At 41.9% G+C, this 23,334-nt stretch overlaps 1 protein-coding gene across 1 annotated transcript; it reads left to right on the top strand.

The window, feature by feature from the left end:
* The first annotated feature begins 809 nt into the window (after positions 1-809).
* On the top strand, positions 810-22,273 carry LOC148812778 (scavenger receptor cysteine-rich type 1 protein M130-like). Its single transcript, XM_088908479.1, has 14 exons — positions 810-846; positions 2,501-2,669; positions 13,779-13,870; positions 16,880-17,137; positions 17,505-17,704; positions 18,412-18,467; positions 18,593-18,726; positions 19,323-19,342; positions 19,442-19,637; positions 20,431-20,733; positions 20,911-20,976; positions 21,173-21,230; positions 21,784-21,822; positions 22,153-22,273. The coding sequence occupies exons 1-14, from the start codon at positions 810-812 to the stop codon at positions 22,271-22,273; spliced, it is 1,749 nt and encodes a 582-aa protein (XP_088764605.1).
* Positions 22,274-23,334: the final 1,061 nt, after the last annotated feature.

The following is a 23,334-nucleotide window of genomic DNA, read 5'->3' as shown; positions in this document are numbered from 1 at the left end:
AAGTCACGCGTGCTCTTGATTTTGCTGTTCATTCTGCAGCTGCAGGTGTTAAGGATCACATGCAGTGCTTTTCCTGCGGAGGGCGGCTGGGAGACTGGGAGGTGGCCAGTGACCCCTGGAGGGAGCACGCCAAGTAGTTTCCAGAGTAAGCATTGCAGATTCGCTGTGTTTGACGACCAGGAGGAGAAAGAGCACACCCATCGAATAGCACTTTAATCACTTCCAGGTCATCGCATCAATTTCAGCTCCCTTTTATCCAGTTCAAGGTCACAGTGGCTCAGAGCAGCAGTGCTAACCTCTGCGCCCACTGTGCTCCCCTGCCCTCCATTTCAGGTGCTGAGGTGTAACTTCTAAATTCTGTAACCATTGACACTGAATGTCAAAAGAATCTAGAAGCCTGAATGCCTGCAAGCTTCAGAAAAAAATCAAATATTAGGTTTCAAGATATCTACTCTACAGATTTTGGATACTGATTAAAACTTTGTCATCTTTTTATTTCATCATTCATGGCTGTCTAGGACACACTGTACTTGAGTGACTTTGCCTGTTCCACTAGAGCTCAGCCACCTCATTACATCTTGGAACCTGGAAGCTGGAGTCGGTCACCTCTGGTGCACCTGCCTGCAGTGGAGTAGAGTCCTCTTTAGCAATGAATCAATGCAGTCAGCCTTTGTGTGGATTTATGGGAGCCTGAAACAGATCTGCCTAAACAATATGAGTGTCTAATCACTACAGAGCTCTTGAGTGCACTTTACTACTTTGTTCAGACCCTGAGAGCACTGCTGCACACGTTACAGGTTCGTTTCAGCATGACCGAGTTCCAGGAGCACAACACGCGTTACTCACGTAGCATGGGACAGCTTCCTTCTGCGATGAGATGCATGCAGTGATTGCCCTACGTACCGTACATGAGCCCTTTAGAAGTCTGTAGGACTTACTGGGACAGTGTGTGTTGTCCAGTGGTCTTTCAGCCCTAGACAACTGTACCCTTGTCCTCCGTATCTGACATAATGGAGAGGAATGGGACTGCCTCCCATGAGACAGCATGTGTAGCCTGGTACCCAATATAGAGTATGGGATGTTCCCATGGGGACATTTTAATAATCAATCTTTTTAGAATGGTGGCCCAGGGAGAGAGTCACATGTGCACCCGAACGGTAGAACCCGTTTTACAGTGTAGTGATGCTAATCTCCCAGCAGAACAAAATCTAACCAGAGAAAAAGCTCTGGTCTAATTTGAACTGTGTAGCAAGCTCTTCTCTTCTCTCCTCTCTCCAATACTAATATCCAGGCAGCTAGGCTGCTTATTGGGCTTATTGGGCTTGAAAATCCCAAAAACTCATCTGCAAAGTATATTTCTCATCTGCCAGTAGCCATGTCACCCTGCAACTCACAACTGGCAGCCCCCCACTAAAGCTCAGCAGGTGTGAGCCTGGTCAGTACCTGGAGGGGAGACCTCCTGGGAAAAACTAAAGTTGCTGCTGGAAGAGGTGTTAATGGGGCCAGCAGGGGGCGCTCACCCTGCGGTCTGTGTGGGTCCTAATGCCCCAGTATAGCGATGGGGGACACTATACTGTAAACAGGCGCCGTCCTTCGGATGAGATGTAAAACTGAGGTCCTGACTCTCTGTGGTCATTAAAAATCCCAGGGTGTTTCTCGAAAAGAGTAGGGGTGTCCTGGCCAAATTTCCCATTGGCCTCCTAATAATCCCCCTCTCTGAACTGGCTACATTACTCTGCTCTCCTCCCCACTGAGAGCTGATGTGTGGTGAACGTTCTGGCGCACTATGACTGCCCTCGCATCATCCAGGTGGGGGCTGCACATGGGTGGTGGTAGTGGGATTCCCCATGACCTGTAAAGTGCTTTGAGTGGAGTGTCCAGAAAAGCACTATATAAGTGTAAGCAATTATTATTATTATTTCAACCAGACTTTATGGTTCCACACAGAATCCTGTCTCTCTATTGTGAGATATTCATTGAAATATTTCAGTCCTTCATGTGAGGATCTTACATGCTCTCTTCACCTTATTTGGTTTTAAGACCCTAACTAAAACAAACTCAGGAATATTGTTTTTTATTAATTATGCTGTTACTCTTTTTTTATATAACTATAGGCCAAACATTACTTTGTCAACAAAGTGAGTGAAGAAACTGAGATAAGGAGAGCAGAGTCAGAAAAGTGAGTACAGAATGACTGGTCTAGCAAAGACTACCTGGAGAACCTGAACTTCACTCCAGACTCAACAGCATTTAGAATTATTATATCAATCCATCCATTTTTTAACTGCTTCAGCCAGTACAGGGTTATGGGAGAGCCGGAGCCAATCCCAGCAAGCAACAGGTGCAAGACCTGCCCAGGCACACACCCTGGACACCCAGTCCATCACAGGGGACACACACACTCACGGCAGGGCCAGTTTTCCCAGAATCCAGTTCACCTACCAGCATGTCTTTGGTACCCCAGGAGTTGAACCTCTGGCCCAGTGTTGCGTGCCAGCAGTGCTCACCAAGGCCATTACCGTCTCCACAGCCTCGTCAGAAGAGATCCTCCGTAACGTATTTGAGAACGAGTGCTCTCGAATTGAGTCCTACTTCCAATGGCCAAGCGACTCAGCTGCAGTCCCATCCAAACTGGCGACAGCTGGCTTCTTCTACACAGGTGAAGAACGGTAACTCACAAATCTAAAAGCAACAGCACTGTCATCTGGCATCTGTGCTCACCCGATGTCAAGCTTTTTATACATATCAGTTTAGTAGCAATTTTGTTATTTTTTAATAGAAACACTGGTGTGCTTATCCCATATATGATGTGGTGTTGCCGGGGGAAAACAGGTGTAAAAGAGATGTAACTCACACCACACTGATCTTCTTTGTTCTTCGTCCGTAAGTCTCTCCAAATCCGTTCCGCAATCCGTTGCCAGTATCCTGAAACGATCCAAATTCCCAAGTCCGTATGTCCACACTACTCCGCGCCGTATCCAAGCCGTAATCCTTAATCCTAGTCAAAAACCGTATTCAATAGTCTGTTTTTCTTAAATTCCTTCCAGCACACTCCTAAATCTCTCCTTCTTTTCGAAACGCTTTTTCGAAAGCTCATCGCTTCTGGGGGATTTATATCCTGTTTCCTGATGTAGTTCAGCTGTGTCTCCTTGTTTCGCTGCATAGGCTTTTCCCAATAGCAGGTTAGCTGGTTATCCTGGGTGGCCATCTTGCCCAGGTCTATATCGAGTATTTTCAGTGTTTCGTTCCGGAAATACCGGTTATAAATGACCCTTCCCCGGGTCCTCTTACAACGATCACAACTGATTTTTCTAAAGTCTGCTGTTCTTGTCGTGTTTTTATCAGTGTTTTTGTTGTGGAATTAGTGGACAAATTTAATTTCGGTGTGGCTGGTAATTTTAAATCAGTCAATCAGTCTTTTGTTTTCTCTGGAGCCCTTTGTAAAAATGTCACAGAGTGCCTTACAGATTGCTATAGCAGGTAAACGGCACCTGACCATGTGGCCAGGAAAGAGGAGAAAACAAGCCCTCCCCCGTGGGTGACAAGAAACCTCTGGAGGTCCCAGGCCCCAGTGGCGACATCACCCACCCCTCCTTCCACTAATGTTTTTTTTTATACATTGATTATCTTGAATCTGGAAAACCTGTGAGGTCCAGGGCTGGTTTCCTGGGTCTGCCAACGTGGGTGCAGTATGCTCAATGTTGTGTTCTTGCGCTGGGATCCAGGCAGTGGGAACATTAAATGGTGAAAGAGCGCATTGCAATAATGGGCGGGTTTGTGAATTGTGACAAAGGACACTTTTTAATGTTTTCACAAGTACTGCACATGCGAGTCATCTCCAATATCATCTAAATCCAACCATTAAGTTTGTTTTTACAGCAGTGAAACAATAAAAAATAAACTTCTGATAGCACAGGGTTATCTCTTAGATTGTTTCAGGACGTTCTACAATTTAGTGGTCCTGTAGCTAAAGACAGTGCCCCCAGCAGTTATTTTGTAATTTCTTGGGTCCACTATGTAACCGCTGTGCTCTGCTTGGTCTGTTTTTAGCAGATCACTTAAATAAAGGGGCGGTAGACCCTTAAGTGTTTTGTGAAGCAGAAGAAATGCTTTAAAGTCTGTATTGTTTTTTTTTTAATTCAAGTTGAGAGACACGTTTCAACATTTTGAACAGGGTGAAGTCAGGATATAGTGCAGTCTTCTGTACCAGACAGCAGCAGGTTACAACAGTCTGGTCTTTGTAGAAAAAAGTCAATATTGTTAAGATCTTTCTGATGTGTAGATGTAACTTGAAAATGTATCTAGGTGACGAGGAAACTGTTCAGTGTTTTCAGTGTGGTGGGAGGATTTCACATTGGCCTGGAGGAGCTGATCCATTACAGGAGCAGCAGAAGATCTTCTCACAGTAAGTTATTCTTCCACAGAACAGATTTTTTAAGTTGCTAAGAGTCACTGAGTTTGCTCAAATCAACCTGTTGGACACCTGCAATAAAACTTCTAACTGCAGTTATTAATGTCCTGCAGCACTGAATAGCATGAGCTATTTTCTACAAGTTTTCACTTTTAGAGATGCATATTTTCATTGCGCAAATCAGTCTGTGAGCTTGAGAATGGAAGCACCTAGACGTATAGAATTTTAGATCTTTTTGCATATATGTGCAATGGTATTGAATTTCCTCAGGAAGGATTTTTAAAGTATCTTTATAAGGTGTCAAGATATATCATTAATCTTATGTTATTAATACACAAATAAACGTCTGCTTTCAGATGCCAATATGTTATTAACATCAGTCAAAATCCTCAACAAAGTGAGACTGCAGTTAGCCTCAAAAAGGTAAGGGTTTGGATAGATTTTAAAACTTCCACCTTTCCATCTTGATTATTCAGCTCTGATCCTTGGAGTGCTATCTGTTTCAAGATTGCTCAGAATCAGCTGGAGCACTAAAAAGACCTGAGAGTTACTGAGATCAAAGACCTAGAGAGGAAAAAGGAGGGAGGATTAACAGATGACTTCTGACAATTCAAAAATGGAATTGTTTCCAACTGCTTGTTTTCAATTCCTCACCCTCTTAATGATCTTAATGACTGAAGCCTTAATTTAAATAACGTGTTCATTGGAGTATTTTTAGAAGTTTTATTTTTCTACCCCAAAGTTTGGAATTTGAGATTACTTATGAGTAAGTGTTAAAAGCGACCAGACATGTTGTCATTTCAAATTAATCCTATTGCTGAGCCAGTAAAGGATTCAAGTGTGTAACTGAAACAAAATCCAATTCCAACCATCAGAACAGTGATTGGAGAGTGATTAGAGAACCTGTCTTGATTTAAAAACTTAAAACCTCAATCAGAAAACTTTCTTCCAACTCATTGCAAAATTCTATGAAGAACAGGAACACAAAGATGTATGCAAAATCCAGCTAAATAATAATGATAAATGATGAAAAAGCTAGAATCACTATCAGGAAAACAGGGCATCAGGAAATTTGGGGGATTTTCCAAGACATTATTTTAGAGGCATCAGGCATGAAGACCAAATACTGTAAATCACTAATCTTAGAGAAAACATCAGCTATCACTCAGGAAGTGAAAGTGCATGAACAATTGGAGGTATCAAGTGATATCATGAAAGGAAGACATGAAAAGAAATATTGGCACAAAAGTTTCCCAGATATCATCAGTGATTTCAGGGCTTTATTTTACATTAGCATTTTAGAAAAAAATCTAGGAAGCTAGTTGTCTTTCAGTGTGTACTGGTGTTGTAAGATGACCAGAGGAAGGGTCATCCAGGACAGGTATTTCAGGAACGATCTGCTCACTATACTTGACTTACACCTGACCAAGATGGCCGCTAAGAGAAGTCAGCTGACCCGCAGATGGAAAGAGCCCAGTTCACAGAGTGGAGATCCAGGAGCTTTGCTCTGTCTCTAAGAGGCTGTGAGGAAGGAGAAAAGGGGAAGATGTGACCTGAGTCCAGGCTGTTCTGTCTGATACTATTCATGTAGCAGCACTGATTGTCTGAATATACTCTGGTCCTGGATTGTCAGGATGGAGATGAGCTTCTGTCTGTTCAGGAAGGAGGAGTTTGGGTAAAGTACTGAGGGACTCAGAGCTCTGTGTGTGTCTGAGCTGTGAATCTGACTGAGAGGAGATAAAGATTTTTTTTTCTGCCTCTGAGAAGTCTTTTCCTTTGCCAAGCAATGTTTCATCCCCTTCAGATACTCTGCACAGACTGTCAGAGGGAGAGGAGAGGAGAGAGAGAGATGGACAGATAAGAGCACACACAGCGAGAGAGACTGGATGGGGGAGAGAGGAGAAAGAGCAGGAAGACAGTGCAGGTGTTCAACCACATTGTGACCACAGGAGACAGGAGGCTTTTCTCAGCTGCTGAGGAGCTCAGTGCTCATGGCCACTCAGGCTCAGAGGCTCTGGCAGCAGTCAGGTCTGAGAGCTTCTCCTCATACTGACACTAGAGCTCTGAGAGTCAGCCTCCATTCTGACAGGAACAGCCCCTCCTGTTCAGCCCTGAGAGACACACTGAGAGAGCTGTGTGGGGAGAAGACCTGTCACCCTGTAGAGCTCTGAACACTGGACTCTCCTGTGTCTCCCTGTGCAGCACTGGAGCTCTGAACACTGGGCTCTCCTGTGTCTACCTGTGCAGCACTGGAGCTCTGAATACTGGGCTCCCTGTGTGTCTCTCTGTACAGCTCAGCTCTCAGCTGCCTCATCACACTGACACCCACAGCCTCACAGTACAGCCTGGCTTCCTGTGCTGGAGGAGCTCGGAGGAGCACAAACCACAGACTCACTGCAGAGCCTGACCTGTAGCTCCAGTGAAGCTCTGCTTCAAAGCACCGTTGTATTAACAAGGACTAAACTTGTTTTTCATAATTTTGTTGCTTTTTCAAATTTGAAACTGACTCCTGCTCTGCGGCTCCTGCTGCTGCAGCTATTATGGTGAAGCTGTAACACAGAACTCTGCTATATTGAACAGGAGGATTTAAATACAGCATAACTACTAATACTACTCCTGCTACCACAATTGCTGCTGCCGCTGATACTACTAATATTTTACTGATGCTCCTACTGCTGCTACTACTACCTATAAGAAAGGTGGAGGAGGTGAGCTGTGTCCTCACTCTCTTCAGCTTGGTGGTGTATCAGTGTATCAGTATCAGTTCAGCTCCACTGTGCTGTTAGAGAGTCTCAGTCATGCAGTCGGCTCCGCACAGAGAGACACTGGGGCCACAGCTGGAGGGGCTGGAACATCTGTGTGGACTGGAGCTGCGCAGGGACAGACTCAGGGTCTGAGGGACTCAACTGGAAGAGCTGCTGTCCAACAGGCTCAGTACATAGGGGGCAATTACTGCTGAGCTTTTCTTTCTTTTTCATTTAAACTATTGATCTCTGATCACAGTCACAGGACAGCCAGTTCTCATTCAGTCCGCCTTGTCTCCGTATTCCTGTGCTGACCTGAATGACCTTACTGCCACCTTGAGCACAGGCTCTCCTCACACTGCCCTTGACCAGGACCAGAAGACATTACTGTCTGGAGACACAACAACTCTGTGACTCACTGCAGGACACCAGTCATTGGACACTGCCTGACACTGACAGCAAGGCACACAGGACCATATTCAGGACACCAGTCACTGGACACTGCCTTACACAGACAGAAAGACAGGACCACATTCTAGACACTTCCTGATACAGACAGCAAGAATTACAGGACCATATATACATAATTGATTATCTTGATACTGATTTAAAAATATAATACTTGTCTACAATTTTTTTTTAGTTTAATATCTGATCTCTTCCTGCCCCTGCAGCACCTGTAGCCCTGCTGTCTGTATCTGTATCTGTGTTTCCTCCAGTGAGACACAGAGCTGCTCCTGTCTCTCCTCCCGTCCGCACTGCTGGGAATGTCTTCAGGAGAGGAAACAGTGATGTGGCTCTGATATATTTGGAGAAGACTGAAAGGGCCCTGTCTGATTGGCTGTCCTGCCTGTGTGAGAGGTTCCTGCTGTCAGTCTGAAAAGGCAGTGCTGTGTGTGATTGGCGGGGCGGGGGGCTGTGTTGTTACTGGGGGTCCGGGGTGCGGAGCAGCAGCTCAGTTGCCCTGTTGGCTCAGGAGTGAAGACAGGGGTCTCAGCTGCGCTCTGTCCTGATGACAATGGAGAGCTGCCTGTCCATCTTCTCTCTCGCTGTCCTGGTGCTGCACAGCTCAGCCAGTAAGTGACCAGTCTTCTCCTGTCCAGACAGACAGACAACAACTGGAATTAAATTAAGTAAAGTTTTGATGTAAATGGAGCAATAAGTGGGTTGAACAATTTTTAAATGTTAATTTTACATTCAGCTTTGTGGGTATTCATAAAAAATATTATAACTGTATTTTATCTTGGTCTGTAAGTAAGGAAATATAATTAGGTGTGTCTAAATATAATTAGTTGCTTTTAATTTTTATTGGATTTTATTAAAATATTCTTAAGATTTCTAAACATTATATAATAATAATGTTTTAGATGGATAGAGCAGAGGCTGGCCATTATCACCCTCTATTGATAATTTGTGAAAACATGAAGTGTATTAAATCTTTAAAAAGTTATTTAACTTACTCGTTACTGTAATAATAAACTTTATATATAAGTGATAATTTGAGTGATATGCTGTGACGTGAAAAAGTCTTCATTTACTCGAAAACAAAAAAAGTGTGAGCAATAAAAAATGTTTCTAGAATAATATCATATTATACAGGATGATTCAGAAATACCCTGGGTTGTTTATTGTTTTATTGTGATCAATTCTGACTCCTCAGTATTGTATTATTACAGACTGGTGCATTAATAGAGATACACGTCTTTTTAAATAGTGAATTATTATTGAGACTGATATTAAATTATTACAGACTGATGTATTAATAGATATACAGTAAATGTGTCGTCACCACCTAAAGTGTTTATGCTAGAGAATTAAGACTGGAGTTTTAATGCTGTCGTTATACTGTATCTTTGGCGTACTCAAATAGTCCAGGTTTCTATCGTTAGGCTGTGTGATATTCAGTTGCTGTGAAAACAAGTAAAAAATGATAGGAAGTCATGAGTGTGAATTCTTCATTTTAAAGGCATACAATTACATTTTGAAAATGTAAAGCATTTTTAGTCATAGGACAATTAGCTCTTGTATTTTTATACTGTGAAAATAAAATTGATATATGTATTACTTGGTTCATAAAGCCCAGGTTTGCTTGTTTTCACATTGAAAAGCACAGGCTGATAAACGTTACATTCATTATTGGTTTATAAGCTATAAAATGAAAAATATTTACAAAATTATAGAAATTCTTAGTATTGTAGGTGTATTATTATTAACTGGGGTCTCATCAGAAACTGAGGTGTAACATTAATAATTTAACAGCTACAAGACATTGTGGCATTACTGGAGGAATTAAAAAATGGTAGTTGTGTTTTGTGTTTATACAGAATTTGTCTATTATTTAACAGCTGAATAATTTAAGTTGTGTTTTTAGGTTAGTTATCCAATGACAGGTTTTTTTTTTGTAAATTGTGAAGTTTTAATAAGAATGCTTTATTGTTTTTGACTACATTAGAAATCTGAAATTATTATCAAATGCAATTATATAAGTATGAGTAATACAAATTAAATATTTCATTACATGTTATCATACAAATGCAATATTTAAAAATTAATTCGTAATCACAGGACTCAAGTTTAGATTTTTGAGCAGTTGCTCAGGACAACATCACAATAAATGTATCTGTGTCTATTTGTTAAACCTGTCTAGTATTTTTGAAAAATGTTGTTCTTTAATATGATTTAATCAGATAAGCATGTGTTAAGTTTAGATGTTGGAAGTTAAAGGCTAGAAAATGGGAATATACGCCTCACATACATTTCAGCACAACATGTGAAGCACAGGTCAGCCTCTGACCACTGTAGTGACCACAGGTCCCACTAACACAGTAACACTGGTCCAAGGACTTGGAAGCCACAGAGTAAGTACAGTCATTGTCCAGTATGGTGACAACAGCATCCTGGAACCACTACAGTCATTACAGCCACTGCCCACCGTAGTGAACACAACATGCAGAAGTGCTTTTCTGTTTAATTTAAAACTCAGCTTTATGGGTATTCCTTAAAATTATAATTGATTTTATTCTGGTGCTATAAATAAGGAAACATAATAAACAATTTGCAGTATTAACAAGAACTTCACCTCTACAATTAATCATAATTAATTGTGATTAATTGTATCATCAATTTCCCTACGGGATTAATAAAGTATTATCCATCTATCTATAATATTAATTCAGTTTATATGTTTTTTAAACTATTTTCTATTAATGCTGTATTAATAGTTTTATATGCAGTTATACACTATTACACACAACACAGACTAAGGAAAATGTTTTTTAAGTACTAACATATAATTATTATAACTATTAATATTGTAGATATTTAGCAACCTTATCAAAACTGTTGTACAACTTGACAATCCCTTATCTATTACCATAATAATAAAATACCAAATTTTGTTTGTAATTTGGGTCAAGTGCAAGGACTTGTGGAAATTTTCCCATTTGCAAACAAAAAGGAATACAAATGTTTTAACAATAATACAATGTCTTCAAAATATTTACCAGGGGTTGTTTATTTAATTGTGCTCAATTCTGCCCTCTCTAAGGGGTATAACAGACTAGTGTATTAACAGAGATCAGAGTGTTTTTAAACAGTGTTGTATTGGTCTGACTGATATTTTATTTTGCACACTGATGAATTAATATGTTTTATTAAAGTAATTAATTGATGTGTTATTAAACACTGGAGTATTTTTAGACTAATATTTTAACTGAGATGTGTTATTAAATACTAGAGTATTATTGAGACTCCAGTATTATTACTATTGACACATTTTATATTTACTGTATTATTAAAGTAACATTAATAATAATAACATTATAACATTATGGAAGTGTTATTAAAAAATAGAGTATTTTGAGAGAAGGTGACAATTTTAGTGCAAAGAACTATTACAGACAGGTGATCAGAGATAAAAGTATATTTAAGGCCCGTCTCCGATTAAAAAAATAATATTAGTAACTCGGGCCCTATTGCAGGTGAATGTGCTAATACAAATAGGAGTACTGAAGGTAAATGTATTAAAATATTTTTGATCCATGGTTATTTTTGAGAATGATTACAGTAGTTTTAGATACTATGGTAATTATATTACAGAAGGATCTAACATTATAACATGATTGAGGACAAGACATATAGTTGTGTTTATTTGTTATAACAGTCAAGTTCAGGTAGTAAGTATTTTTATTGCAGTGTGTTGTAGTTTGATGACCTGAATCCATACTGGGTGCTTTTAGACAACAGTGTCCAGTTTCAGTAACAACACAGCAGTCCTGAGGCAAATCTTAGTTTTTTCAACTTTAAACAAAAGTCTGGGATCTGTTCAGACTGAAGTTTTATTTGAGAAATGTGTCTATTATGTTGAAAGAAATGTGTATTTGACCTGGAAGTCCTTCATTTTAAAGTGATAAAGGTTTAATTCTTGTTCCATGTTTATTCTGCATTTGACTGATATTTCACAGCTAAATGAATTGGTGTTCGTAAGTCTTAGATAACTAATGATAGGGATCATTTTTCTTACATCATGGAATTTTAAAAAAGAATGATTAATAAAAATAACCTGTGCACTGTGCTTTTAGAATATATTATTAAATGCAACTATAATTCAATCTGTGAATTATGGATTAAGATCTTGAGAGGTAAAAGCTAGAACACATTGTTCACATATATATCATGTTATCATAGTAAAAATCATATATGAATAAAAAGTAGTATTACAATGAATTGTAGTATATGATAGAAAAAAATATTTCACACTCCAAACTGAAGGTGATTGAATATTTAATCAAAAAGAACAAATCTAGTTACTGTAAATGTGCCCTGGACAGTAAGTATAAACACTTCACGTACAGACTGGGCTGGGACTGACTCGCGTCAACAGCAACATTCCCTCGAGCGCTCACCCTGATATTCAGACTGGGTCAGGACGTCTTTCAATCAAACCTTCAGTCTTTCAATCAGGCTCCCAGTCACGCTAATCACCTCTCTAATTGAAACTGTTCAGAACACCGAATCTCCATCATAGAGCTAAACCTTTTGAACCTGGCGATCACATTCCTCTCATAGTCAATTTTTACTCTGATATTTTCATATCTCACTGCTCCTGCTCTTCGATCCTGAAATATTTTCTCTGTTTTAATTTTTTCCCTTTTCTGCTCCGACTCGCCAGCCTCTCTTTTCTTTATTTCAGCTGGGAGACAGGCGTCCCTCTTTATTTTTTCTTTCTGCTCACCTATTTCATTCAGCCCAGCAGCCTGCATTCGATCTGTTACTCCCTGATCATTCAAACTCTGAAAGAGCTCAAAGTCCCGCGCCTGGGTTTCAATTATATCTCCTGCTGCAGATTTTCCAACTTTCTGCAGCATTACACTTCACATATTTCCACACAAGTTGTGAAGCATCCATCTATTAAGAAAAGATTTTATTGATTCTGTTTTGGATTGTATAACTTATTTTCAAAGTAGAATGTTGAAAAGACTTATTAGTGTTTAAATCTCTTACTTGATACAGACATGCGGTCAGTATCCACTGTTAAGTACATGCAGGGCCTGAGACACAGATACACCAGATTTCAGTGATTCAGTCTTCTGGCACCACAGCCACTGTCCATTGTACTGACCACAGCCCCCAGAAACACAGGAACACAGTCATTACAGCTACTGACCACTATACTGACAACAGCTTCCAGAAACACAGGAACACCGTCATTACAGCCACTGTCCACTGTACTGACCACAGCGTCCAGAAACACAGGAACACAGTCATTACAGCTGCTGTCCACTGTACTGACCACAGCTTCTAGAAACTCAGGAACACCATCATTACAACCACTGTCCACTGTACTGACCACAGCTTCCAAAAACTGAGGACCATAGTCATTACAGCCACTGACCACTATACTGACCACGGCTCCAGAAACACAGGAACACACTCATTACACCCACTGTCCACTATACTGACCACGGCTTCTAGAAACACAGGAGCACAGTCATTACAACTACTTTCCACTCTAATGACTACAGCTCCCAGAAACACCGGAGCACAATCATTACAGCCACTGTCCACTGTACTGACCACAGCCCCCAGAAACCCAGGAACACAGTCATTACAGCCACTGACCACTGTGCTGACCACAGCAGAACAGCCCTCTGCAGTCACACAGTGATATGGACAGAGAGATATATAACAGGATCCGGACACAGGTGTGTGGAGGGAGAAGTGAGATGGGTGCTGGTGGACTTCCTGTCACTCCACTGTCTCTTCTTCCCCATGGGAGGGACTAGCCATCCAATCAAACAGGTAAAACAAAATAAAAATTTCAGGTGTGCTTCTAAAATGTCTTAGTATAAAAATATCCTGTAGACATCTTGATAAGTTTTGTTTCTCTCTCTCTCTGCAGGCAGTGGTAATGTGAGACTGGTGAATGGAGCCAGTCCCTGTGAGGGCACAGTGGAGATATATCATGGTGGAGAGTGGGGAACAGTACTTCACTATGGCTGGGATCTGAATGATGCTACAGTGGTGTGCAGACAGCTGGGCTGTGGATCTGCTGTTTCAGCACCAGGAGGAGCTCACTTTGGACCAGGGTCTGGATCAGTCCTGCTGGGTTATATCTCCTGCAGGGGGTCAGAGTCTGCGCTGAGGGACTGTGGAAACACTGAATGGAAACAGTATGGCTACCCTCATACCTATGATGCTGGAGTGAGGTGTTCAGGTAGGAGACAGACTCTTTCCAGTCTCCATCACTGAGGACAATTAAAACTTCTCCACTGATCTAGAGTCCATCATCATGATCCATCTGTCCATCCTCCCATTCCCACTGCTCCTGTCCTGCTGAGAGCTGAGACAACACTCCTCACTGTCATTGTGTGCCTTTTCTCCTTCTGGATTGTATTTCCTCCAGTGTGTAGAAAACATATTGAAAACTGTCTGAAACCCCCAATCCCACCTGTATGCTTTCTGTTAGGTTTTACTATGGACAAATAATGAGGCCAAAGGAAAGTCTGTAAATGTACAGTATGTGACCGTTAGATCTGTCGTGAACAAATGTATTCTTGGTCTTGATTTTGAAAACTCCAGTTGGTCCTTCTTGAAATTCACCAGCATCATTTTTACTCACAGTTCTGCTGAGTCTCTCTCACTTCTCCCTTTTCTCTATTTAAATTCAGATTCAAAGAGCTGTATTGATCAAAGATTTACAGCATTGACATTGAACATCAGTTGCTCTTCTCTGACATATTTCCAAACATTAGAACAACGATCGCATTCTGTGAGATTGAGTGAAACAAATTAGTTACAACAATATCTAAAAACTATAGAATAAAAGCAATATGACTGATATGTATTCTCAAAAGACCTATTACAAAGGAAAGGAGATTTCTCAGCTTCCTGGTTCATTTGGTAGTCAGTATTGATCCAAGGATCTCATCTACTGTTTCTTCAAGAAAGCTGGGATATCTGGGTAACTTGTTCCATATTCCCACAATCCTTTAGCAAAGGGGCCCTCAGTTCTCAGTGTACATATGTAACCTTTTTTAAATATATATGAATACTGTCATGGAAATATAACTATCAAGGAAGCCACAAGAGAGAGTTCTCACCTGAGTAAGGTCTTTATTTCAATATTGCAATATTGGGAGCCCTGCTGCCACTTCGCAAAGTGCAACCAGAGACTCAATTTGTTACAAGCAGTACAGGGTTTTTATAAGACGTTGCACTGTAAAAAAGTTCAGCACTTGGTCCCTTCTAAAACTTCCCCTTTCTCTAAGAGAAAACAGATTACATCATAGAGCGAGAGAAGAAAAACTAGATTTGTTATTCAAAGCTTATCAGTTACTTTCAGCTAATTCTAATGACCCAGACAGCATATATTGTTTTGGTACATTGTCTTCTAAACTAACCTAAACAGTGTACTTTGTTGACAAACTGTTTTCTAAAATTCTGCACGTACTGTAGCACAGCAGTTACATCCTTGAAATATATTATCTAAAAGCACCAATATATTTTTTTCAAAGCTCTCTACATTTTTAAGAATCAATTTACTTATTAGATTTCCACTTCAATACATTCACATTCTTAGAAAATAACTAAACAATCTGATATAAAACTCTGTTTCTGTAGGGAAAAATGTCCCTCTCCCTCTGTTCCATGTCTTCCAGGGGAGCTTGTGTTGAGCTTTCAGAAAATAAAAACACTTTGTAAATCAGTGTCAAACAGCTCTTTGGATAAACACAAATACAGCCTTCATTTCCAAAGTAGTGTTTCGTTATTTACAGAACAATAAAAACAACCCAAGAACATAACCAAAAATGTAGAAGCTAAACTTCTGAATGAGAATCTTCACCTGAAGTAATACAACAGGCAGTTAAGCCGCTCACCAGCTCTGTTGCTCTTTAAAATCTCTCTTAAAAGTGATCAGTCCGTTCGTCTGCTCCCATCTCCACTGGGTGAACTGCTTCCTGCTTTTAAATCTCACCTTACAGGTGACTGAGGATGGCTGATCATTCTCCATGGATTTGACAGGAATCACAAACTTGTCCTGTCTCCACATGCTCACCCCTTTACAAATCACAAAAGAATATATAGGCACTTTACCTGACTGGTCAGGTACTGTGATCTCTGTTACTGTTTTGATATTCCAGCTCATCGAGGGGTCAGACTGGTCAAGGACAGTGATCTCTGTTACTTTGTTCTGATATTCCAGCTCATCTAGGGGTCAGACTGGTCAGGGACAGTGATCTCTGTTATTGTTTTGATATTCCAGCTCATTGAGGAGTCAGACTGGTCAGGGACTGTGATCTCTGTTATTGTTTTGATATTCCAGCTCATGGAGGGGTCAGACTGGTCAAGGACAGTGATCTCTGTTACTTTGTTCTGATATTCCAGCTCATTGAGGAGTCAGACTGTTTAGGGACTGTGATCTGTTATTGTTCTGATATTCAAGCTCATCGAGGGGTCAGACTGGTTAGGGACAGTGATCTCTGTTATTGTTCTGATATTCCAGCTCATCGAGAGGTCAGACTGGTTAGGGACAGTGATCTCTGTTATTGTTTTGATATTCCAGCTCATTGAGGAGTCAGACTGGTCAGGGACTGTGATCTCTGTTATTGTTCTGATATTCCAGCTCATCGAGGGGTCAGACTGGTCAGGGACTGTGATCTCTGTTATTGTTCTGATATTCCAGCTCGTTGAGGGGTCAGACTGGTCAGGGACAGTGATCTCTGTTATTGTTTTGATATTCTAGCTCGTTGAAGAGTCAGACTGGTCAGGGACTGTGATCTCTGTTATTGTTCTGATATTCCAGCTCATTGAGGAGTCAGACTGGTCAGGGACTGTGGTCTCTGTTATTGTTCTGATATTCCAGCTCATCGAGGGGTCAGACTGGTTAGGGACAGTGATCTCTGTTATTGTTTTGATATTCTAGCTCATCGAGGGGTCAGACTGGTTAGGGACAGTGATCTCTGTTATTGTTTTGATATTCCAGCTCATTGAGGAGTCAGACTGGTCAGGGACTGTGATCTCTGTTATTGTTTTGATATTCCAGCTCATTGAGGAGCCAGACTGGTCAGGGACTGTGATCTCTGTTATTGTTTTGATATTCCAGCTCATTGAGGAGTCAGACTGGTCAGGGACTGTGATCTCTGTTATTGTTCTGATATTCCAGCTCATCAAGGGGTCAGACTGGTCAGGGACAGTGATCTCTGTTATTGTTCTGATATTCCAGCTCACCGAGGGGTCAGACTGGTTGGAGGCGGTGATCTGTGCTCTGGGAGACTGGAAGTGCAGCACGGAGAGACCTGGGGCTCAGTGTGTGACTCTGACTTCGACTGGCAGGACACAGAAGTTGTCTGTCGAGAGCTGTACTGTGGGGTTCCCTCACAGGTGCTGAAGGGGGCTCATTTCGGGAAGGGGGAGGGAGAGGTCTGGACAGAGGAGCTCCAGAGCTGCACCCATGAGAACGATGTGGGACTGGAGTGTTTTGGTAAGAGGAGAATAATCCATTTCATTTTGTTTTGAATGGAGCTCAAAACTGAAGCTTAGAAGAGAAACAGATGAGTGTTGCTATAGCTCTGTTTCAATGCTGGGGATTGGTGTTTAACACTGAAAATTCAATACGCTGATCTTCTGATCAACAGTAACTTAATTATACCTTAAATTACCACCCTTGCTGATGAATAAAGTATTTCAGATTGAATTGGATTGAACAGTAGCACGTTAGTGAGGTACTTGTAGGACAGTAATTTAAAGCTCAGGATTGTAAGTAAAATGGAAGGTGTGATTGAGGGTTATTGCTGTTGTTGTTGTGTTGTGAAGCTGTGTCTCTGCTCTCTCCCCTGTCCTATCTGCAGGATACACAGAGTTCAGGCTGGTGAATGGCTCAGACTCCTGCTCTGGCCGAGCGGAGTTACAGTGGCTCTTCAGGGACTGGGGAACAGTGTGTGATCTCTACTGGGACCTGAGAGACGATACTGTTCTCTGTCAGCAGCTGGGCTGTGGGGAGGCTGTAGCAGCGCCAGGACAGGCCTGGTTTGGACAGGGCAGCGGACCAGTATGGGCTGATGTGTTTGAGTGCCGGGGCAATGAGAGCCGTCTCTCACACTGTGCTGTGTCTTCATGGGGGAGAGCAGGGTGCTCTCATGGACAGGACGCAGTAGTCATCTGCTCTGGTGAGAATTGGGTGTTTAAAACACAGTAACACCCCCTCTACTTAAACACAGCAGCACACTATTACAGTAGTGTGTACATCTAATAATAATAATAATTGCTTACACTCATATAGCGTTTTTCTGGACACTCCACTCACCACCACCAATGTGCAGCCCACCTTTTTTCAGCATTTATTTCAGATCATTACACAAATACAGTGAGGACTAAAAATCAGTTTTATATTTATATTCAGATCACTAATGGTTATAAAATGATCTAAAATACAGTATCCAGTAACTAACAACTGTCTCATTTAATTAGTTCTTTATCCCAACAACTAATTCACCAAGAGGCTGAAGAAAAAGCAAGAGTCAGATAGTGAAGATTTATAAATTGTGTTTCTTAGCCCCACACATAGCTGACACTCCGCTGGTGAAACATCACTCCTGTGGACAGAAATGAGAAAAAATATATTCCTTAAATGATGTTATATAATTAATATAATAATTATATTAAATATAATAATTAGAGCCCAATTAAACAGGAGGCTGAAGAAAAAGAGTCAGAAAATCAAGGTTTACAGATGTTACAGCTTATCCCCTCACACAGCTGAAATTCCATCTCTTTTACAGCCTCAAAAATCAACAGAATTTCACCTGGAGCAGGTAAGGAGAGAATGAGGACTGTCTTTATCACATTAGTGCTGTTTTAATTGTAGTTTTATTACTGGTATTAAATTGCTCATCTGACACACAGCTCACACTCTGATTTCTCTCTGTGTGTTTGACAGGTTTCCCGTCTTCAACAGTTCCTTCCTCACTAACACCAGGTATGAACTGGCTCTTGTTCTGTATCTACAGGGCTCTCAGTGTGTTGACATCTCTGTTGCTCAGTTCTATCCTAGACTAAGCTGCAAGGCAGCAGGTGTGTGTGTGCAGTTTGCTCTGTGTCTCACACACACAGTCTGGGTCTTTGGGATCTACAGCAAAACATGTGAAGCTATTGTCTCTGTGCCCAACAGTGGATCACAACAGTAACACATGTGGTATAGTGCTGATGATCAGCACGGAGTCTGTTACAAGTATTGGATATATTAAATTAATCAAAAATCAAGAAACACTGTACTTGTACTGTATCTGTTCAGGTGGGTAGCTCCGTCAGCATGCGTAGGCTGCAAAGGAACAAGTAAAAGGTTTATTTCATGCTGAAAAAAAAGAAGAAAGAAAACACAACGTTTCGGCCATGGAGCCTTACCTTACCAGGTAAGGTACCTGGTATCTTACCAGGTAACATACCTTGTCTTACCAGACACCTTACCTTACCAGACACCTGAAGAAGGCTCCACTTGTTCCTTTGTACTGTATCTGCTGTGCTTGTGCTTGTACTGTATCTGCTGTCCCCAGTGGCAAGAGGTGATGTTCAACTTCTAACAGTAGACCGTCTCTACCTAGAGGTCATCATTGTGATATCTTAGTACTGCACTGACTTCTGACCTCTGACCTCTAATTCTCTGCTCCTAGGCCAGCTGTCCATCAGGCTGGTTGGAGCAGGAGGCGACTGTGCAGGGAGGCTGGAGGTTTATCACAGTGGCTCCTGGGGGACAGTCTGCGATGACTCCTGGGACCTGGCAGACTCTCAGGTGGTGTGCAGGCAGCTCCAGTGTGGGGCGGCCCTCAGTGCCCCAGTGCCAGCCTCCTTGAGCCACGGGACTGGACCCATCTGGCTGGACGAGGTGGGCTGTCTGGGGAATGAGTTGTCCCTGGGGGAGTGTCCCTCAGCATGGTGGGGACAGCACGACTGTGGACACAAGGAGGACGTGAGAATCCTGTGTTCAGGTAGGGGAGCTAACTACAATTATTCTACAGTTACAAGGATCCAGATTCTTTAATCCCACATTGTTAGAACCATATGACTTTCACCTGGAGTGTCTTGATTGTTTTAACAAGCTGGATTCAGGATTTTAAAACGAACATCTGTATTTCAGACACATTTGTCACCACTCATTCACACTGTTTTGCAGTAAACAGATAAAGAAATTCTGGCACTGAAGCTGCCAGCTTCAGAAACTCCCCTCCAGCAGCAACTTGAATATGTTGTGTGGACAACTCATAGTCTCTGTCCTCTATGATGTCTAGGACTCAATCTGTAAACTCTCCCCATCAATTTGACCTGTTGTCCTTCATCCTCAAATGTTTCATCTTGATTTGATCCAGGAGTCTTTTACTCTTGGTGTTGAATGTCAAGCCAATCTGCAAGTTCTCCTTTTACAGTGCTGCCTCAGTCACCCTGACTTGTGTTGCTGCTGAATGGCCAAGGTGATCGGAATGATGCTGCTGATTTGCAACATTTAATTAAGCTTACAGTCACTTAATTGTTCAGCATCATTTCTCATCTCAGATAGGGCTCCATGTGTGCTGTTCAGGTGCTGAAATCAACATGAATACATACTCCTGGCACCTTTATGTCAGCTGTGTGATTGTAAAGCTGTCATTGCATGAATCCTGAAATTACTGGAAGTACACAGCAACTGGGACTGTTTACTGGTCACATTGTTTGCCTGTTGTTTCTTACCAGTTCAGAATGAAACTCAGGATTTGTTTCCTTTGACTTTCCCTGATGTCTTGGCAGATCACACTCTACTGAGACTGTCTGCAGGCTGTTCAGGACAAGCAGAGGTTTACTATAACGGCACCTGGGGCAGTGTGTGTCAGAATGGCATGACTGACTCCACAGCTGCAGTGATCTGTAAACAGCTGGGCCGTGGAGACAAGGGCACCGTCAGAGAGACAAACTCCAGGCTGAGCCCGGATCCCAAATGGCTGGACTTTGTCTCCTGTCGCAAACACGACTCCACCCTGTGGCGGTGTCCCTCCCCCGCCTGGGGTCAGAATGATTGTGAAGACCGGGAAGTGGCTGAGATCACCTGCTCAGGTACAGAGTGAAGAGTGATGCTCTCTTCCTCTTGAGCAGCTCTACAGTGATTGTCTCGTCATGAGCTTTCAACAGAATTCTTAGCAATGTATATCCAAACAAGTATAAAAATAAAGGAAATACTATTGTTGTTCTTCACTATTTTCTGTGAGTTTGATTTTGTATATGATCATTAAGCTTTGAGGGTCCTAGAAAAGAAGCTGACAGAAGCACTCCAGCCCCTCAGGAAGAGCAGCCTCAGCGGTACTGCCCAGGTGAGTTCAGTGTGTAAAACAATCAGAGAACTGCAGCCCTGAACTGAGGAACAGTAACCATACAGCTCTCTTCTAGAGCCACTCAATACCTCACTGATCTCTACTACAGTCACTCAGTAACTTCTCTGCTCTCTTCTAGAGTCACAGAGCTGAGGATGCTCAGTAACCTCACTGTTCTCTTTCAGTCCCGCTGGCTCTGCGCCTGGTTGGAGGCACTAACTGCTCTGGCCGGGTGGAGCTGCAGTATGAGGGCTCCTGGGGGACAATCTGTGACGACTCCTGGGACCTGCAGGATGCCCAGGTGGTCTGCAGACAGCTGGGCTGTGGGGATGCAGTGAGTGCAGCAATAGAGGCCTCATTCGGACCAGGGAGTGGCGCCATCTGGCTGGACGAGGTGAACTTCACCTGTGGGACTGCTGTCACTCTGGACTGAATCAGAGTGACTGTCGGCACAAGGAGGATGCAGGGGTTACCTGTACAGGTGAGGGGAGTCTTAGCACTGTAGGTGAACAAGGTAGCAGATTGATGGAGAAGATACACTGAAGTTACACATATTCTATAACTGTTTAATATCTAATTGAACCAGCTAGGATCATCAGTCATAAAACTAGGATGTTGTGTAGCTCTGTGTGTGTGAACAACACTACTCTTCAATTCAGAACCTGACTTCTTTCATCTCTGCAATCTTACGTTTTACCTCAAGAAATAAATATATTTTTTTATCAGCTCCACTGTAGATTCAACTTGCTGTAAAACCAAAGGCAAAATCTTGACAGTTCTCGTATCTCTTTCACAGGTCTTTCAGAGACAACAGCCAGTCCAACAACAGCTACAAGTGAACAGAAATCCTTCTTGTCATTGATAACTCCCGTCTTTCTGTCTCTTCAAATTCCCAGTGTAGCTGTAATGTCTCCTTTCCTCTCTCAGTGTGAATATCAGTGTCTTTTCAGATTCTCAGTGTAGCTGTAGTGTCTTCTCTCATCTCTCAGTGATTTTCTGACAGTGTTGATGTAGCATCCTTTACAATTCTTTGTTGAGATGGGTTAACCCTGAGGACCTAACACCTCCTGATGGGAAACTCAGGGACTTTAATGTGTTAAAGCCTGTATGAGCCCAACAGCACAACTTGTCATCCCTGTTCATCTCCTGCCTCCTTCTCCCTCAGGCAGCACCAGGACACCACTAACAGGGCCAGCACCACGAAGAGCAGAGCCCCCAGCAGCAGGAGGGCCAGGGGTGAGACGGACAGACCTCCCAGCGGCTGTGTCTGGGTGAACACACAGTAATGCAGTGAAGTTGAATACTCATCCAATCTTTGGGGATTCAGATCTCCTGCAGGCACAAAGAAATAGTTGCAGGCTTGTTGCTGTCCAATCCGCGCTCTCTGGCTCCGTGCCAGGCTGTGCTGTGCAGCTTGCGACGGTGCGCTGCTGATGCTCACTGACCCGCTAGTTAGTTTTGGCTGAAACTAGCAAGAGTTTGTGCACAGGAGAAAAGATGACTGTGGGTCCCAGCAGGTCAGGAAGAGGACCGCGGATTGGACAGCAACAAGCCTGCAACTGCTTCTTTGTGCCCAGAGATTGGATGAGTATTCAACTTACTGCATTACTGCTCGAGAATTCAATTGTTATCCCAACCAGTTGATATCAATTTAATTCCTAAGAGTTATGTACTTGTTTTGAGTATCTAGTGTAGAAGTTGTGACCAAGTTCATTTACGAAATGGTCTAAATGAATGATATACTGAACGTATGTCCTCTTGATATAGGTAACTCTTCGTAACTGAATGAATATATATCTTTTGTATTCTGATAACCCTCACGATAAGATCTGTTAGGTTTATATGCATATTTTATGTATTAATGAATGTATCCTTTTGTTTTAGTACCCGTGTGTGTGCGTTGTTTGAGTTATATCGCATGGTTGGATTCTAAAGCCATCAAAAGAATCAATTTTGTGATTTACTGCTACAATTAATAATTGTCCCAGTAAATGCCCAAACCCCTACAGAACTGGTGCCTCGTGAGAGCACACTACATTTCTTTTGTTTGTTTTTATAGTTGTTAGAGCACTACAGGGATTTACCTAGGTTCCTGGAAGACTTCTCGTTTTGTGGTAGTTTTCGGGTTACAATTTTTTTTCTATTGATAGGACCCTACGCTATACTGTGGGACTAGTTTACTTTAGTTCTTACATTCTACCTGAAATTACCTCAAAAACTAAAACTCTTTTTTTCTATATTTATCTACAGTTGCTTTCCAGACACCACAACTATTCACGGTGAATCTTATGAATGCACGCCTTTATGAATAATAGTATTATTTATTATTGACTTTAATGAATATCTT

This window comes from Atractosteus spatula (assembly GCF_055471065.1).
Source record: "Atractosteus spatula isolate fAtrSpa1 chromosome 10 unlocalized genomic scaffold, fAtrSpa1.hap1 SUPER_10_unloc_16, whole genome shotgun sequence".
Classification (NCBI taxonomy): Eukaryota; Metazoa; Chordata; class Actinopteri; order Semionotiformes; family Lepisosteidae; genus Atractosteus; species Atractosteus spatula.
Note: the sequence above shows the minus strand (reverse complement) of the source record. Positions and strands in the feature narration are given on the sequence as shown.

What these genes read in the sequence shown, in the direction of transcription:
- LOC148812778 (XM_088908479.1), top strand. Translation starts at nt 810, where the DNA reads ATGACCGAGTTCCAGGAGCACAACACGCGTTACTCAC. An exon ending in TGTGGGACTGGAGTGTTTTG is followed by an intron (nt 17,138 to 17,504) that starts GTAAGAGGAGAA and finishes TCCTATCTGCAG; the next exon opens with GATACACAGAGTTCAGGCTG. An exon ending in CAGTCCAACAACAGCTACAA is followed by an intron (nt 21,823 to 22,152) that starts GTGAACAGAAAT and finishes CTTCTCCCTCAG; the next exon opens with GCAGCACCAGGACACCACTA.